The 18,526-nt window shown below is 39.4% G+C and overlaps 1 protein-coding gene across 9 annotated transcripts in view; it reads right to left on the bottom strand.

The window, feature by feature from the left end:
- ADAMTSL3 (ADAMTS like 3) overlaps positions 1 to 18,526 on the bottom strand; it is a 177,760-nt gene that overhangs the window by 41,908 nt on the left and 117,326 nt on the right. For all 9 annotated transcript variants that reach the window (XR_005703077.2, XM_040077708.1, XM_040077703.1 and 6 more), the window contains 7 exons: positions 17,619 to 17,730; positions 14,826 to 14,964; positions 13,218 to 13,268; positions 9,011 to 9,215; positions 8,017 to 8,164; positions 7,270 to 7,354; positions 390 to 676 (listed from right to left, as the gene is read on the bottom strand). Coding sequence is in view for 8 of the 9 variants with exons in the window: in XM_040077708.1 (XP_039933642.1) it covers positions 390 to 676; positions 7,270 to 7,354; positions 8,017 to 8,164; positions 9,011 to 9,215; positions 13,218 to 13,268; positions 14,826 to 14,964; positions 17,619 to 17,730 (1,027 nt within the window). In the remaining variant the exon portion in view is untranslated. The remainder of the gene's footprint in view (positions 1 to 389; positions 677 to 7,269; positions 7,355 to 8,016; positions 8,165 to 9,010; positions 9,216 to 13,217; positions 13,269 to 14,825; positions 14,965 to 17,618; positions 17,731 to 18,526) is intronic.

Below are 18,526 nucleotides of genomic sequence, written 5' to 3'. Positions count from 1 at the left end.
ACTCTGAAACCATACACTTTTGGTTCCTAGGAAAAGGTAGATCATCTAAACATTTCCACCACTGATGCATCAAACACAGTGGTACCACAGAAGGCCTGACAGCTGACACTCCTGCAGCAGCAGGATTAAAGCAAGTTGCTGCATCTACTACCTGCACCTTACTTAACACCAAATAAGTGTTTACTGAAGGAAAGAAAGTAGTTTGAAATATCCTATTGATAACCAAAAATATGTTAAAGCATGTAGCTGCAGGTTTTCCTACAGATCAACAGAGTTGCTTTAGTGTAACACTAACAGGAGATGCAACAATACCAAATAATGCAAAAAAAAAAATGCAAAAATACCAAATTCTTACAACTCAGGATAAATGAAGAAACAATAAAAGGTACCTCCAACACATGTGGCTGAACATGGAGTGAACCCGATATACTCCCAGTCATAAATCACACTGCCATCTTCAGCACGAGGAAATTCTGGTGTGTAGGGGACAGGATCACTGTCACAGGACACCTGGTGACAGACTCGTTCTGTTGGTGGCTTCACATCTTCACATTCTTCCTCAGGCAGCTCAACCTCAGTCTGGGTAAAGGTGAGGAGAATCCGGCACTTCACATCTCGCACCTGGATGCCACTGCCACATGTGACACTGCATGGAGACCAGGGCTCAGGAATAAACCTGCAGACCATCACAGCACCGTCATTTATTCCATGTAATTGTGTCTGTGTGTGCACAGCTAAAACACAGCCAGCAAACATAAATGTGTGTTTATACACAGAGCAGAATGCATAATCAAGTATCATAAGTCTCTCACTTGACTCTCACATTCCAGACCATTGACCAAAATTCACACAACATATAGGAAAAGAGGAGAAAGAATCATGAGGAACAGGGAGAGCTGTATCATTTTCTGAGGTAAAAGGAAAACGCCTAAATCTTTTCTGTCTCCTTCAAGCGGGGAAAAAAGGAAAAACTCCAGGAAGATGTATCTATACAATATAAAATAGCTCCCCAGATACACAGACTTGGACATATGCCAAAAGAATATTTGCAGTCTGCTTAAATCTGAGAGCTCCTCACTTTATGTCATACTAATAATGAGCAACCAGAGAGAAGGGAAGCCCTCTTCAAATGGAGGCATATCCAGCGCACAGCACTGCAGGCTGCACTTCAGATTCAATCTTGCAAGCAGCCTCTCATCTCCAATAAAGAGCCTACAGTCTAACCAGCCTACAGTCCATCATTTTTATTAGAAAGCTCTTGTGCTCCTGATGAACTACAGTAAAATCTTGTTTTACAGCTCATGAATTTGTTATAATATTCTCTGACTTTGAGGGTCACATTAATATCTGATAGTAATTTTCAAAATGGCACTAGAGCCAAAGGGTTGAATTTCACCAATAAAGTCATCCTGGGTGGCTCTGGGGTGTACTTTATGAGAAATCAAATACAGAATTTCCTAGAACGTTTTTTCCCCATGAAAAGGCAGCAGTTGCTCTTTATTATTTGTCCAAATGTAGCTGATGATCAAAACACCAGCAGGAGATATAGGAGGATAATTTGACCAATACTAAAAATGTATTTGGAAAGAAAGATGCAAATTACGATTCAAAGATTTGGCCCTTATCTTGGATAAAGAATTATCCTTCCTTTATAGCAGGAAAGCTGCCCTTACAAACATAAGAACAGTTGTGTAAGACAAAAATCAGTATTTACACTCTGCATTCACAGTAAGCACAGAAAAATGTCAACAGTGTGGTTTGATTCTGTGCAGTTTATCATCTTGCCAATAATATCTTGCCAGTATACATAGAGGAAGAATCAAATAGAAGAAAGGAGAACAGATGGCTGGATAACCTGTAAGGATACTCCAAGTCAGTCCTTGGGATAGTCACCCAGGCTGTGATTGGGACAGACCCCAAAAGAGACTTTTTCCTGTGGAAAAGGCTATTCACATTTCCAACAAAGGTTAAAAGATTAACTGGTTATTCTTTAAGGAGATGTTAATGAAATGGCTTTACAGCTCTGCTACAAAGATAAATATATCTAAGCCCATCAAAGTTTCCTTGAACTGTCTCAGAATTTTTGTTAGAACTCACTGGTCCTCACCAGACTTCAGGAAAAGGCACACTATCCCAGCTCCTCTCGACACTGAGAACTCCCAGTGCATCCCTTCACAAGTCTGAGCACCTTCCAACATGCCAGATTGATTTTTTATAGGAAGGATACTATCCAAACAGCGGATGGCTGTGTCCTGGAGTGATCAAATCTGAGCAAATGTCAGATTAGGAATGACCTAAGAGCCCTCTGAGTCTGATGGCACAGCTGCTGGGGGTCAATGTCCAGGTGCTTTTGACATAAATTCTGATGACTCCTCTGTGGGAAAAGCTGCAAAGGTTTTCTCTTACCCCAACAGACAGAATCAGCTTAATCCTGGAACATCAGATCTCACAGTCTTTTCAAACACAGCCATGCAAACTACCGAGGGTGGCAACATCACCCTCATCCAATGAAATGCTTAAGCATGAGCCTAACTTAAGCATATTAGCTGTGCTAGTATGTCATCAACAGGATGAAAATGTGTTCAGAGGGAAACTTATGCTTAAGTGCTTTATTGGATCAAGGCCAGTGTGCATGGGCTTAACAGAATGATTACTTTCTTCTCATTCTGTGTAAAAAAAAAATTAGGCCCATTTATACTTATGTACCTAACTGGAAAAATAAAATTGATGGACATTTATAGCAGAAAATAGTTGGTTGGTCTTCTAGCCATACCTAAGTTTATAGCCCAAAAGTAATGACTTCTTTTGGTAAAAGCATGACAGCAGCTGACCAGAAATTAGTGTTAGTTTTGTGTATTGTTAGTTGAATGCATTTAAACGTTCTAAAAATAATGTATTCCAAAAACATTCTTTTGAAATCCTGTATAAATTAAAGGAAAATTTGAACCACAGCTATCATTTCCTTCAGCAACCAACTGATCTATAAAGAAACTCAGAAAATCCTAAGCATTTTTTCCTTGACTTATAGCAAGCCTATATTAGAACTGAGATTTTTGTGTTGAATATTAGTGTCTGGTATTTTTTCAGTGAAGTGCAAGATAAAAAAATAAACACAAAAAAGACTTTTTATTGTACCTTGGCACTTGCTAAACTAGTCATGTAACTATTTACCTATTGAAATCCTAAACCATAAAACTTCTCCAAGGATGATCATGTTCAACATCACACTAAGTACAAGAGATGCCAATAGAGACTGCTACTATGAAAGCAGAGCAAGGCAATGTCTGAACACTGAGCTGATTTTTATTTAAATTTTGTGTTCAGGCAGATGAGCTTTTTTTATTTTATTTTTACTTTATCTTGAACATGCAAAACCAAAGCCTGTGACAGGTCATTAAAGCAAACTCCATTAGCCTCTGATGTGAGGTATTTTGGCATTCACAACATACACACAGTAATGCTTTGGACACAATAAAGTAAACTCAGTCTGCCTTCAATGGGCACACACTCAGAGTCATCTCAGGTCAGGATTAAGGAGCATCAAAGTACTTGTACTGCAATGCTTTGTAGATCATCAGCAATTTATAGAGGACAGGAAAATTAAAATTTTCTGAGATATTTAAGCTCACAGATGAGAATTCTTATTTTAAAAAATATATATATATAAATGCAGATTTGAGCAGGTACAACCTTTTATAATCATCTTTTTTATCCAGTCAGTCCCAACGTTACATTGAACTAAATTGCTCCTATATTTCTCTGAGCAGGTATAAATAATGAAGACACTATAGATGCAGCACAGGGCTTGTCCATGCTGCAGTGTCATCAGTCTAGCACTAATGGAAATGTGCATTCACCTGGCACATGCTGTAAAAGCAAGTGTAGGATGACCTGGGAAATGAGGCAGTGACCTAGACTAGTGATGATAAAACTGGGACAGAGCAGTACAACTCAACCAAATCAAATCTGAACTGAAAACTGAACTCAGTGCAGCCCTCTGCAGCTTACTAAAGACTTGGAAAACATGGTGTCTCTTAATTTTTTATTTTCCTCATGACCATAGTTCTTGCTTTCAGTTAAGACAGGAAATACCTAAATAATGGAAAAAAAAAAAGAAAAAAGAAAAAAAAAAGGGCTTATCCAGCAATCTTTCCAGTCCAGTCCTAATGCACCAAGAGTCCTGAATAAAAGTCTAAAGAAGCATCTGAAATGTTGGCTGTTACTGAGCAGAACTTCCATGATGCTGGCACCCCACCGCTCCCTGCAGCACCATCCTTGCCTGCTCTGAACAGAGTCACACTGCTGGTTTATCAGCCTCGAGGGTAATGTGTAGGACAAAATCACCAGCCCATTTTCAGGGAAGGAGCTGTGAGAAATGGGTAATTCTCTATCACCAAAGGCAGAGCGGGGACACGTCTGTGAAGATGACTGCAATGCAGTAAGTTGGGAACCTTTACGAGAAACACGGCATTTCACATCACTTTTTAGCTCATATTGCTGAAAAAATATACCAGTTTTTGAAAGCATTTTCATTTTTCCCTAAGCAATGACAGTGAAAGGCAGCTGAGGTGTCCATTTCTTTAACTTACGAGTAATAAAAAGGATGCAAAAACTTGCTGGAGCTTCTCTGCGAATCCCACTGTAACTAAGAAGGCTCGAGGGAAGAACATTTAAAATAATGATTGGTATCAACTGTCATCACATTCCACAACTAAAAACTAAAAAGGTCAAACCTACATTTTTCTTGGCCTCACTTTAAGGACAGTCATTTTTTTATTTTGCTAATAATAAAAAAAAGAAGCTTTTGAACGTTCCCCCTCTATGTAAATTCAGGACACCAGCCGTGGTAGACCACAGAGGCAGAAGTATTTATCTTCCACAAGCTACTTTTGGCATATCCATCACTTGTGGGTTCTAAAACACAGCTGCATTTATTCTCTTATTCATTATCAACTAAAATATCACACAAAAGCATAGAGAGAAAGTTGTCATAAAAGGATGGACTAGAAGTTGAGACTTCATATTGTGGTTTAAATTTGGATGACAACAGAATAACTAAAATTAAAAGTGATGGCATTTTACCAAAGAAATAATAATTCTCCTGCTAGGCAGAGATGGGCTATGAGTTATCACTGTGCCATGTCTAAATTGTAGAAAACAAAGTTAAACAGATCTGAACCACAGAGAAATCTTGTTATAATTTATTCTGGGAGAAGCAACAATTTATTGTCACAGTTTCTTTTTAAATCTTAATTTCTGACCCAAAAATCTGACTCTAGCTGGAAAGGACCAGAGCTATTTGGGCATGAGGTTTAAATCACGGATGGAGAAATTCTCTGGTTGCAAAGCATTATTGCCCACATGACCAACAGACAATCTGCAGAAGGGAATGAAGTCAGCCATCAGTTATTTCTCATTTCTCATTACCAGCCACCTTCCTTGGAAGACTAAAGAGTGAGCAGCTGGCAGCAGAAGACAGTAAAGCAAAACTAATGGGGAATCTGGCTTCAGTGCTAGAGCTGGGTCCCAGGAGAGCCCAGACTGGGGAGGCAGAGCCCCTCAGAGCCCCTCCGCACAGAGGGGGTGGCAAGAAGGGTTGTCAGCAAGAGGTGGCTGGAGAAACCTTTCAGACCTAGGTGGAGATGCTTCTGGAAATTGTGAAGAAAATTCTAAGGACGGGATGAGGCTCAAGAATGAAATGAAAAACATCTAAGTCTCCAGAGTTAGTGGAGAAGAAAAAGGCTACAGTGGAATATGTGGGTCACAGCTAGGAAGGATGAAAAACTGCTGTCATTTTCAGGACAAGGCACAAGGCAGAGCATGAAAAAGTTTCTGGCTCAGCTCTGTTACATTCTACGTATCCTCTGAACCAGCAATGCTGTGTCCTCCCTGCCATTCCTCCCTGATTGTTGTCAGACTGATGCTTAAGGATCCCAAAAACCCAGAAACTGCATTAGCTCATGGTTTCCACAGCAGGATTTTGTGATGCTAGAGATAATTTTTTTATAGCTTCAGGCTGAATCCTCTCTAGGAGTGACTTCGTATACCTTCATTCTGCTATCCTGACACTTAAAAGGCACATTTGATTGCATCATCCCCCTCTGACAATCACATTTGATTTTTATATCTTTGCTACTGCCCTGCCTGAATTCAGGGCCACTGATGTGGAGAATGAAATAACCACTCACAGTAGGCTGACACTTGACTTGAGAGGCTAGAGCAGTGAAAAGTTTAAACTACAGTCACCATAACTATATAAACACCTGTTTGGCAAGAGGTTTCTTCTGTGAGTCATTGCAGGTGTAAAGATTTTATTACTCATGGTCACACCTGTTGCTGCCTGTGTGCCAAAAATCAGGAACAGCTTGATGGAAAAAGAAAAATAAGCATAAAGGTACACTCCGCTATCAGAGCAATATAAATCCAAACTTCATTAAGCTCATCTAAATTATTTCAAACTGACATTACTACAAAAGAGTGCAGAATTCATCAAAGCACAATAAAATACTGTTCAAAATCCCACCATATACAAAGTCAATACTTTTTAAAATTTAAATACATTAATGCCCATATACTGAATATATTACAAATATAAATATGTGTGTGTATGTATGAAATGTACACAGGGGAAATAAGGAATTCTGTGGATGCCCTAACATACAAGGGTCAGGAACAAGCGTAGCTGGATTTAAGCTATGCTTTCATCCCCAGGACTTGCAAGGCTTAACCTCATCAGTTTTTAAGAGGACTCACAAAATCCAGATGTTATTTCACACATATGCACATGTAAAATAGCACAACTTACCCCCAGAGATGCAGCTAAGCACAGAGATCAGCAGGTTTTTCTCACTTTATGCATTGGTCTCACCCCCCAAGGAAATCCTGGCAACCCTACAAAGTACCTCTTGAGTTTTAATACCACCACTACATTCTTGAGGTTACAGCTATGACCAGGATAAAACTGAAGGTTTTTAATTTACTTCTTCTGAAGCATCTCCACATGCATTAATTAGGGCTTAATTATGCTAAATCAAGATCCCTTTGAATTCCTGAATGATACAGGGGCACTGTAATAGTGTAGCTCTGTGTCATCCAGAACAGGAGCTCCAGAAGCAAAGTTACTGAGATGTAAAATTAGGAACAGCTCACCACAGGACTCATCTCCCATGGAGGGCCAACTGTCAAAGCAAACTGCACAGCAACAATCATTCCAGAGATCTGCAAAACACACTGGAAATGTTTCTTCGCTGTAAAAGGCAGTGTACTTACGTTGGCTCTTCTGAGACTGTTATGGTCTCTTCCATTTCATGGGCCTGTTTAAACCATGGCAATTTTGCTTCCACTGGACTTTTTTCTGGTAGAGGAAAAAAAAAAAAAAAACAAACCAAAACCAAAACATTCAGTAATTTCTCCAAAATCAAAGTAATATGTAGATGTTAGCATTAGTCACGTCAGAACTTCACAGTTTACACTGCTTATTGATCTAATCCTTTTGTAGATTTACCGGATACTAAAATAAAATTCACTAGAAAACTTCATCATGCTGTTTGAGCTCCATTCTTTGTTTTAAATATGCAGAAATGAAGAAGGAAAAAGGAAAGTTGGTTGAATATAAACTCAGTGAGCTGCTAAGCCACACTGAGAATGTTGACATATTTAATGAAAGTAAACAAGATCCCAGGCGATATACAGGGAATTTCATTCCCATTTCAAATAATATTGAACAGCTCCTCCTCCCTGTGTTAAGCTCATTAATTCTGGTTTTCCCAATTTGACCAGACTATATAGCTTTAGTTGGCACATTCACCTCATGACAGTCTGGCCACATTATCAGCGAAAAGTATCAGCAGGGCACTTTTCCTAGCACCAATAATTAAAGCGCTTGTTTCTGCCAAAACTGAAAAAAAGCGCTAGTAAATTCCAGCTTCTGGCATTTCTGAAAAAGGTTACCAGGGGCTTTTAATTCTCTGAACAAAAATGTAAAACAATAACAGACCCAGACAAAATTCCAGTTACCTTTTGGCTTGTAACAGGGTATTGGCACGATGCACTCCTCTTTTATGTGCAGCTTGAGCTGTGGATTGCAGCCCCCGACGTGCTGCCCGCGGTGGTCGATGCACAGCACGACGCGGTAGCGCAGCCCCCGGCCGCAGGTCACCGTGCACTGGGGGGACAGCACAACCAGCTCACCCTGCTGCGCTGCTCTGCTGCTTCTGCAGACCCTGCTCTGAGGGATGCTACCAGCAACAATGGTGTTCTGGCTAAAGTTTTCCCACCGAGGCGTAGGAATTTGTCCCTGCGCTGCTAGGTGAGTAAGGAAAAGGTTGATGCTGGGGTAAAAGTCTAAGTTTTGGGAATGCAAGCGATTTCTTGGGGTTTTGTGAAGCTTATCTGATTGGCAACAGTCTGAAACAGAAGTGGCCGTGCACTGAGAATGCACTTACTGTGGTGCTTTTCAGCAAAGGCTGGGCCAGGGGAGCTGCATTTTCTGCACTCTTGTGTCACTGATGTCATCTGGATGAACTCAGGAATTACAGGAGTGCTGACCCATCTGACTATCAGGTAACTACAGCCAGGAGAAGTTGGCTCATGCTATTGTTACTATAATGAAAGGTAAGAATGCTGGAAAATCACCCTTGCAGACTTGCCAGCCCGAGACAGACATGCCTTTAACTATATTACAGCCAGTGAAATACTACATTTATCAAGGACTGAGACATAAATGACCTGACTGCAAAGGGGCCTGACCTCTGTCTCTAACTTCTCCTCCATGCAAAGCAGGAATTCAACCGGCACAAGGAATTCTAAATGGATTTTTTCCTCCATACAGACACATCAACATTTTGATTATCAGGCAGAACTGCTTAGAGCAAATTTTTCCCAGTACTACTGGTTATCTTTCAGGGTTATACTTTTCTAATAGTCCTGTGCTAATAAATACATGGCAACACAAGACCAGAGGTTTTCTTTAGAAAACAAAGCTGAAGATCCAAATTACTTCTCAACTTACTTGAGACCACTCCATTGCCACCCATTTAGGACAATCAAACAGATTGCAGGTCTGAATGACTTTAGGCTTTGGGGCATACATGCATTTCCATTCCTCCACTTGCAGTATCTCTCCATGAATGGTCTCCTCTACACACACAAAACTTCTCCTCTGAATACCACCTCCACAGGAAACTGAACATGCAGTCCATGGATTATGTTCCCACCTGGGAAAAAAAAAACCTCATAAGGCTCTTTCTTATTCCACTAACCTCTGCTAAAAATGCAAAGTATTGAGTCCAACCTTAGTGTCAACAAAAACTCACTGGTACTTTGGTTGGTGCATTCTTACCAAATACAAATACATTAACTCGCAGACCCACCTTGCATTATTCCTTAAATTCATGTGCAAAATCAGAAATAGAACTGCAAATGTAAGTATATTTCAAACTGAAAACCCTTATTTTCATACATTATTTAGAAACGGTGAATATACTGAGTTTGATTACTGGAATTAATTTACTTTCAAGTAGTCTAAATCATCTAAATGGAATATTTTTGACAATTAGTTTACATGATCACACAGACACTTATTACCATTGTCAGAGACAAAGAAGCCCCTGTATTTAAGACCCTGTGAAGTCTGAAAGACAAAGACAAATCTGGCTGCCCCGAATTAAGGTGCTATTACTTACAGGCTCATCACTGGTCACATAATTCAGACTACCCTTAAAAAACAGTTCCTGAAGGATTTTTTATGGGATTTCTAATACTTTGGGTCAACCCAGCCATTTCATACCAAATTGCCTTCATCCATAAGGACCGTGATGAAATTAAATTGTGGCAGGTACTATTTGGCTGGTCATGACTGCAGTTCTGCAAGAGTTTTCCACCCTCATTAAAATGCCATTGAACCAGCTGGTATTCACACTTTCCAGCTTGCTGCAAGCAAAAGGCAGCTGCTCATCCATCTCAGCTGCTTTGGCTAACTCAGCTGGTTGCTCCTGCAGCAGGGCAATGCACAGATTAAGGAAAATCTAGGATTAAGAAAAGCCTGTGAATTAGCAGAACTCTGGGGTAGTAGCCTCCATCAAAGAGATAATAATCTGCTGGGAAGAAATATCTTAGAAATGGACATCTATTTACAATCTTAGACCTAACTACAATAAAGATGGAAAAAGTTGCACCATCTGAAGTGACAATGACACGGAGGTTTTTAGGCTACAAACTCAGTTTCATTCACCTCTTAGCATGAATGCACATTGAAGCAGTCACCTCTCAAAAAGATGTAACTTCAATAATGTCCTGCTCCTGTCACATTTAGAGATGACAAGCTTCCATTAAAGCATTTGTCTGTAGGTTCCAACGACCCCCACACAATATTTCCTCACCCTTTACCTCCTATCTCTTTCTTTCTTTCCATCACCCTCCCGAATCAAAGCCAAACCCTTGAAAATGACTGAGTCCTGCAGTACATCTTGAGGTTCATCAAGGTCTTCTTAAATCTTACCTTTGTTACTGCAGAGGCTCAGAAAGGATCATGAAAATAATTATATCTGTTCTGAACAACAGTTTCAGCAAGTACTACAATATCCCACCAAAATCATTTAATCCAAAGTAATCAACTTGGCTATCATAAAGGAAGTCATAATATCAGACTCAATGAAGCAAAGGCCTGTAAAGCAAAGGTAAATTTAAGCAGTCTACTTTTTAAGATGCAGCAGGTAAATCAAGGACACTCCCTATTTTAAGCAATTCATCAAGCTGCCTACAAAAACATATTAATCATAGTTAAGCTCAACAGAAGAATGAATATGAAACACAGAGCAAGCCAAGGGACACTAATCATGGAGTATATACTCGCAAGTATTCTGAATAAAGCTGTATGCTGAGATACAGATATCATATCACAATAACAACGCATTTGAAGAGCAAGAGTTACACTCTTCTTTGACTTAAATGAATGACCAGTGTTAACTAAGTTTCTTTCAAAATATCAGGAACTAAATAGCAATTAACTATTTACTGAATTAGCAGCTCATGGATTTATATATGTAAGGCTCACTGTGCTGTATGTAATATAAGGCTTGCAAGTGTTTATAGCATGAAGTTTTATAGTTGTTTTTCTTTATCTCATCAGTTTCAAACACACTCCAGATCCCATACTCCCACAAGCATTTTCAAGATGGAGTGAGGTCCATGGCTACTGGGGAAAAGGGGGGTCTTGGGCAAGCAGTCAAAGGAGATACTTTCCAGAACCCACAGCTGTCAAGGGATCCTCAACAGTCCAACAAGTCTGAAATAAATGGAGGCATTCCAAAAGCTTTAAAAGAAAATTTTCATCCTGGGAAATTTTTCTATTTATTTCAAAAGAATTCTCCATCTGTAAAAATATTTCAGTGGGGCATTTACAACTCTAGCCACAGGAGAACTCTTTCATGATCCTGTGGTGTGCACCACCGCTTTCCCACAACTTCCTCGTGTGAATGGGAAAGCAGTGGTAAACACCACAGGACTGCAAGGCAGCCTGCACATGGCCCTCGTGTTATGTAGGAGGTGTGATGTAGGACTGCTGCTCCAGGTGAAGGAGCCTCTACAGCTTTGCTCCAGTGTACATCCAGTGCTTTGGTTTTCCTCCTGCTTTGCAAGGACAACCCTGGGTCAGCATGCAAGAAACAGGTAAGAAAAGGAAAGAAAGCAGAGCCAGCACAGAGTAATCCATTCCAGCTCCTCGCCAGGCAACTGCACAGACAAATCCTGCTGCACTGAAGCAAGATTTGCATCCACACTGGACCAGAATCATCTCCTGATACAGATGCAGGAAAACGAACTTTCAGCTGGTGTTTTCTTTCACAATTCCTGCAAGACAAGGTGTTTCTACATCTTTGTGGTGTTTCCTTACAAGCCCTCCCAGTACAAGACAGCCCATTTCCTCTCTCCTTCCTGTTGGCACCAACTCTGAGCCCCGCCTGGCCGCCTATTTTGCAGTCCTGACTCTGAAGCATCACCCAGGAAGACCATGATACTCCCTGACAGAACACACCGAGGTGCTGAAATGAGGTGGGCCTCTGTCTGTAGCTCTTAGTGTTTGAAATAAGAGAACCTGCCCACAGCTTTATCACAGACATAATCTATCTCACCACAGTGTCATGCAAACGTGCTGAGCACAGGAAAGCACAGAAAGGGGGATTAAATTTCTCTTCCAAGTGGTCTCCAAGCCCTAAGTGGTTCAGAAGATGAAATACTCCTGTAAATACATTAAGCTGAGTTCCAGGAGAGATCTGAAGTACAAAGGCATTGGCAGAAGAAATGGAACGGGAGAGACACAGAATATAATTACAGAACTCCACAGCTGTGGAGGAAAAAAAATCTCCATCTACGCATGAAAGCCAAAGTACAGCACAGGACAGCAGATCCACCAGGACAAATTGCCACAGAAATAAACTATGGCATTTATATCAGCTGTAATCAGTAGCTCCACTAAGCTGAGTAAGTCTGTGATTTCATTATTACTTCATATCTTTACTTCTTTAGAACAATACACATTATTCAGTACATGACATAATAAAGGAGAGGTTTAACTCAGATAAACATGCAACTAATGGTTCCTGGGAAGTTTTAAATCCTTTTAATTGATTCAGGTGTTTTTTAAAAAAAAAAAAGGTAACAAACTGTGCTCTGATGACCTAATTTAAGGAAACAGATACTCCAACAATTTGGTCTCTTGAAAGTGACATATCTTTGAAGTCAATAAATAGGTTGTAGATCTAAAGAGAAGGATCAGACCTCTGAAGAAAAAAAGAATTTCCAAAGTCCTGTACATAGCACAACCTGTTCTATAAAATCTCATACCTGTCAAAAGAAAAGCCTTTCCAGACAAGAATTCATATATGCAGTTTAAAGAAGATGCTCTTCTCAGCACTACAGCCAGAGAAGGCTGAGGGGGACAACTGTTTATTTTAAAGACTTCACATTGGTATTTTCAAGAAGAGCATATTAACCTCTGACTGTTAAGCTAATCATCCAGAGCACACTAAAATAAATCACAAGCTTCAGAGATTTTACAGGACTGTTGTAAACTTACCCTCCTATACAAAAAAAAAAAAAAAAAAAAAAAAAAAAAAAAAAAAAAAAAAAAAAAAAAGTTCCATTATCTTAGTACTAAAATAGTGTATTTGCAGTGAAAAGAGTGCTAAAGCTGACACATATGCTATCCTGATTATACATACCGAGGAAGTGGCTGGAAGTGATCATAGGGCATGATTTCTTTAAATCCATCACTGTCAAAAAAAAATAAATATTGCATCACTATTTCTCATACCCAAGACTGTACATCAAGTACATACTTTTATGTGATCATGCATGAAGTAAGCAATTCCCAATGTGAAATGCAGGAATCTTACTTCATTACACATGAGCCTTATGGCGAACCTTATGACTTGTATAATCTTACCTTTTCTGCATGGATAAAGAACCATTCACCATACAGCTTCTCTATTTCATACCACCATAAAATATTATATGAGCAAGACTCCAGCAGAGGAATTTATTATCACTGACCCTTTAGGTCTGTGTGACTTCATTAACAAAAAAATATTCACATGCTTCTATCTCTAACAAAGATTGCTGTGGGACATGAGTGTCAGTGAAATAAATGCATCACAGGATTCATCCTAGACAGGTCCTGGATGATGCTTAGGACCCTTCTAGTGCTGTTTATTTGAACTGCATAGCATAGAGCAGGCATAAAGCCTTACTTCCAATGCTAGCAAATGTGGTATTATATCCAGTAGTACTTTCATTTTCCTGGCTTTATAAACTAAATTTGCAAGGTAAAATATAATTACCCCCTTTCTTTCCCCTAATTTTCCCATTCCGGCTTTGGAACATTTGGCAGCCATTGCCATCAAGCATTACTGAAGTCTTTCTGCTTCAAACAGTGATCAACTCTCCAGGAAAAACTCTTGCAAGTCTGCACATCTAAACTGTTAGAGGTCACTATCAATGATTATGTCCAACAGGAATGAAAGGAAATGGACAGTTTAGCTGTAGGAAATGAAATCCATCGAGAGTGTTTCCTTTTCTTGCATATAACTCTAGCTCAGCCAGCTGGCATATTAATGTGAGGTTCTGGGACTTGATACTGTGATGTTATTTTAAGATTCTTTAGCAAGCCAGGAAACCTCACCAGACAATCCAAAAGTTAGTTTGAAAAACCGTAGTGCAATTCAATACAATTTAAGTGTACTATAGACTTTACAATTTGGCACTAATATCCTGTGGCATTTGAACCACAATGTTATTTACTTTGAATGTTGTTTTTTTTTTTTTTATGCCTAGTTTAAAAAAAAAAACCAAACAAATAGACCCAAGCTTTAATTATTAAATTGACAACACTACAGTACCAATGAAGAATCAAACTTTTATGGTAGGCAAATGAATAAACCCAGTTGAACCATATGCAAAACTTGCACTGACTGGAGCTTCTGTCTGGCTATTGAGACGTTCTGAACGGCAGCATCAATAAATCCAAAACTAGGTAAACCCTCTCACAAGATCCTCATACTAGTGCTGCACTACTCAGCAACAGACAAAGCAGAATTAACCCTTGAACAAACTCATATTTACAACATCTCTGTATGAGTAAAATCTTCAATTCTGCAACACTGAAGAAGTGCCACACATCTACTGGCAGAGATATAAGCCTTTAACACATGCAATAACCAACCAAGATTAAGCAGCCTTAAAGATAAAAAAAGAATTGAAATGAAGTAATTACAATTCCTTCTTCCTTAGTATCTGCCTGTGTCACACACAAATTTATTTGCCATACAGACCTAGAAGGGCAGGGATCCATGTTGCATTCTTTCAGCTTGGGCTTTGGTTTCTTGTTCTCTGGATGATAATGACAGTAGTGGTCAGGAACAACACGCTTCAGACGAATGTCCACGCATTCAGCTGAATTGAGCTGATAACCTAATGCAGAAGCAAAGTTAGTTTTTGTAATGGAGATAAAGTAAAATGGCCTTATCTCCCCACAGAATTCATTTTCTGTCTTACTCTTTTTTCTGTTTGCTTTTAAACAAGGAAGCACTGAGCAGGAAATGCACAACCTTGATTTAAGGAAATTCAGCACAGTAATTATATTAACCTCTTAACACTAGATGAGCTTCCAGCTCTTTATTCTACTAATATTCTAAGAGTAAAGGCACACATTTCCTTGTGGTGCAGGAATACTTGTACTGCATCAGCTCCTGTCACAAGGCAAAACTATGAAGCCATATGGTTCAAGTACATATTCCACAATTTATACCTGCCCTCCTCCAAGGAGGAGTTACCAATATGTTGGAGAGCTGTATTACACAGTCATTCATGCTAAAAAGAAATAAATACTTGAGATAGAAAGCCAGAGGAATTGAAAATGAGATCCAAAAACATTGCTAAGGAAGTGAAGAAAACCAAGAAATAGGCTCAAGAACATTCCGAGTTGAAGAGCCAACAAAAGAAGACTTGAACTAACTATTCAGTGAAAAACAAATAATAAAATATGTGTGGGGACTGATTGCAAGAAGGGATCTGAGTTTTATAAACCACTAGGTTATTTTTTGGCTAAGAAAAAAAAGACTCATTCAAAGAAGCTTACTTGGATTTTAACTGAGGAGAGGAGGAGGATGTTCTGGTATGTGCAAAGAAAAAATGTTTTAGACCACAAGAATTAAAATAAAACCAAGTCAACAAACTAACAGCACAAGTCCCAGTGCCTACTGAAAATGCTAAGTATCATGTATCATGGCTTCAGCTGTGTGTCTCTTGGCTGATCTGAAGTGTCATCAAACATGAGAGTGGTAACCATAAAGAACTAAGCAGTTCCAGTGCTCACAGCATCTATGTTTCAGTTCTTTTAAGTACTGAGAGGACCCAGAAGAAATGTCACATGCAAACAAGAGAAACAATTTTTAAACACTCATGCTCATTCAAGCTTGACTGTGCTTTCTGAGATGCTCCATCCAACACATGGAGATTACAGAATTAAAGATAGAAACAGCATTCAAGTGAGGAATGGCAATGCACAAATTCCAAATCTCTGTTGTGAGGAACTTTTTCTTCTACTGCCAGTACCAGATGTCAAACAGATAATCTGGACACTAAACCCACTTTAAGATAACAGGTTAAAGCCAGGCAGCTGCAATACAACATCCCTGCATGCTCAGTAACATGCTGTGCTTAACACTACTACTGTCATGACTGAGCAGCTCAGTTTCTGTGTTTCTTCAGTTCCTGTCCTCCCTGAGGACTGCCAAACCTCTCTGCTAAAGGTACCAGTTTTATGTTATAGGCAAGCAGCCACAAAGTAGGGCTTTGAACACCCTGGATGATTTCAAAGAGATTGACATGTTGCTATAATTTTTAAACCATAACAGCAGTCTGAATAAGGCTGGATTTGAGCCAATACCTTTGAAGGTAAATATGTCCCTTGAGCTATCCAGTGTTTACACGCAGTCCTCAAAAGTAACTGTGATGCTTTATACTTCTTCCCTTGTCAGACAAGTTAAGGAAAAAAATTATAAATACAGTGTGATGGAATCATCAGAGGATATGCATTGCCACTCACAGCTCCAGCAAGAGTCACACTTCATGAGGCCAAGTATCTCGTAAGATACAGTAGTTTCCTGTGGGACCACATATCATACACATATATTGTCTGCATTTCAGATTACAGGGAGGTGCAAGTGCCAAAACGGATGGTCCTTCAAAAGATCCCCAGACTCTGCTTGTACTTTAAACATCTCTCACTCTCTTTATTCATGTCCCAAGTAACTATTTAAACCATATTTGCACTCTCCAGAAAATCCCTACATCAGTATTCCCAGCCTCCTGGTCTGTTTTCCAGGTGACCTGGGAAATTCTAGCTGAAGGGAAACTGCTATCTTCAGTGTCACACACTCCTCCTACCATGAGCTCACACTTGTTTTGCAGAACCAGACACGATGAGCAGTGGGCTGGGCTGGATGAGCTCTAGCAAAGCTACACCTCATCTAAGCTGGAGTGCTTAAACCAGGAGTGCATGCTACAGTACCACATGTGCTGCTCAATAGCTGCCATCAGGACTAAATGTCTAAGATCAGACTGCTAAAGGTACTGATAGCAGATGTTCTTTAAATTCTATTTACTTATTCTGCTTTCTGTGTAACTAATTTCTCAATTAAATGTTCTAAAACTCTCCCTCATGTATACTACTCAGGACAGAAATACTTCTTCATCTCTTGATTATTCTTATTTTAAAGTCTCATCCTGTTTCTTTGCTTACTTTCCCTAAATATCCACTATGAGTTGCAATTTTCCATTTTGAATGTCATATTTTTATTTCTTAGTCAATGTTCCTCTTACTCAAATGAACATCTGTTATGGAAAAACATGACTTTCCAGTAACAACATGTTAAAACCCCTATGCTGATACCAGCTGAACCAACCTGTGTAGCTGCTACTCTGTCTGTCATTTATTTTGCTGAGGAATTACCAGTGTGCAGAAAAACACAAACAACTAATCACTAAAAATGCAGAAAAAGGTTGTAAATCCACTCCTTTTAATCTTGAGCTGTTAGCGCTCCTGAAGAGTTGACATTACTTACCTCCTCCACATGTCACGGTGCAGGGGAAGAACTCTGTCTGTCTCCACTGATGACTGATGGGTTGATAGAAGAAGAACTGAACCACACTCTCTTTTGATCCAGAGTACCTGGTCTGAAGAAATTTCCATTACAAGACACGTGTACACTGTACTCAGCTGCTCATGCCATTTCAAAACAGAGTTCATACATAACAGCAGCTCAGAGTAGGATGATAACAGACATAAAAACCTCTAGAAAGTCTAGAGTAGCCATTAAATTTAAGTTCCCTTTAGTCAAACATTTGCTTTGTTTTTCAAATTATTCAAGGCATTATTGTGACCATTTGATCATCTATCCTTGAATAGCAAAGTTCTTAACTGTATTCTTTCAGTTTATCTCTTTGTTAGCAAATAATTTTAAAATTTGCTGCAGAAAGAAGTCTATAAGTGATCCAAGGGCACTGATTCATAGTCAGGCAAGTCTAGCTGCACATGACACAGGAGATGCAAAAGGAAAACTACTGAAATTCCATTTTTACAATGTGACAGATAAAGCCTGGCAGTCTGATAATACTGGAACTTCTGTCACTTCCAATGCCAAACTGTATAAGTGTCTTCCTTTGGCAGGCAATATTGATATGTTTATACTTATAAACATCTTGATGTGTCATGCAAGCCACTAGTATGTGTTCTGGACAGAAAATAAATTTAAAAGAATTGGAAATGGTCAGTGACTGGATTAGCAATGTCAGAGAAAGAGTGCAGGGTGCTGCTGGAAGCAGTGCTCAGGTTCAGTAGGTGGCAGTCTGCAATTGGATTAGCTCAATCCACTGCACAGGGTCACACTGTTATTCTTCAGCAGTATTTAAAACAGAAATCTTGGCCATTTTTACCATTACAGATCCTGTAGTACTTTCCACCACAGGAAAG

Source organism: Hirundo rustica, chromosome 13 (assembly GCF_015227805.2).
Source record: "Hirundo rustica isolate bHirRus1 chromosome 13, bHirRus1.pri.v3, whole genome shotgun sequence".
Taxonomy (NCBI): Eukaryota; Metazoa; Chordata; class Aves; order Passeriformes; family Hirundinidae; genus Hirundo; species Hirundo rustica.
The sequence above is the reverse complement of the archived record's forward strand: the minus strand, read 5'-3'. Positions and strand labels throughout refer to the sequence as shown.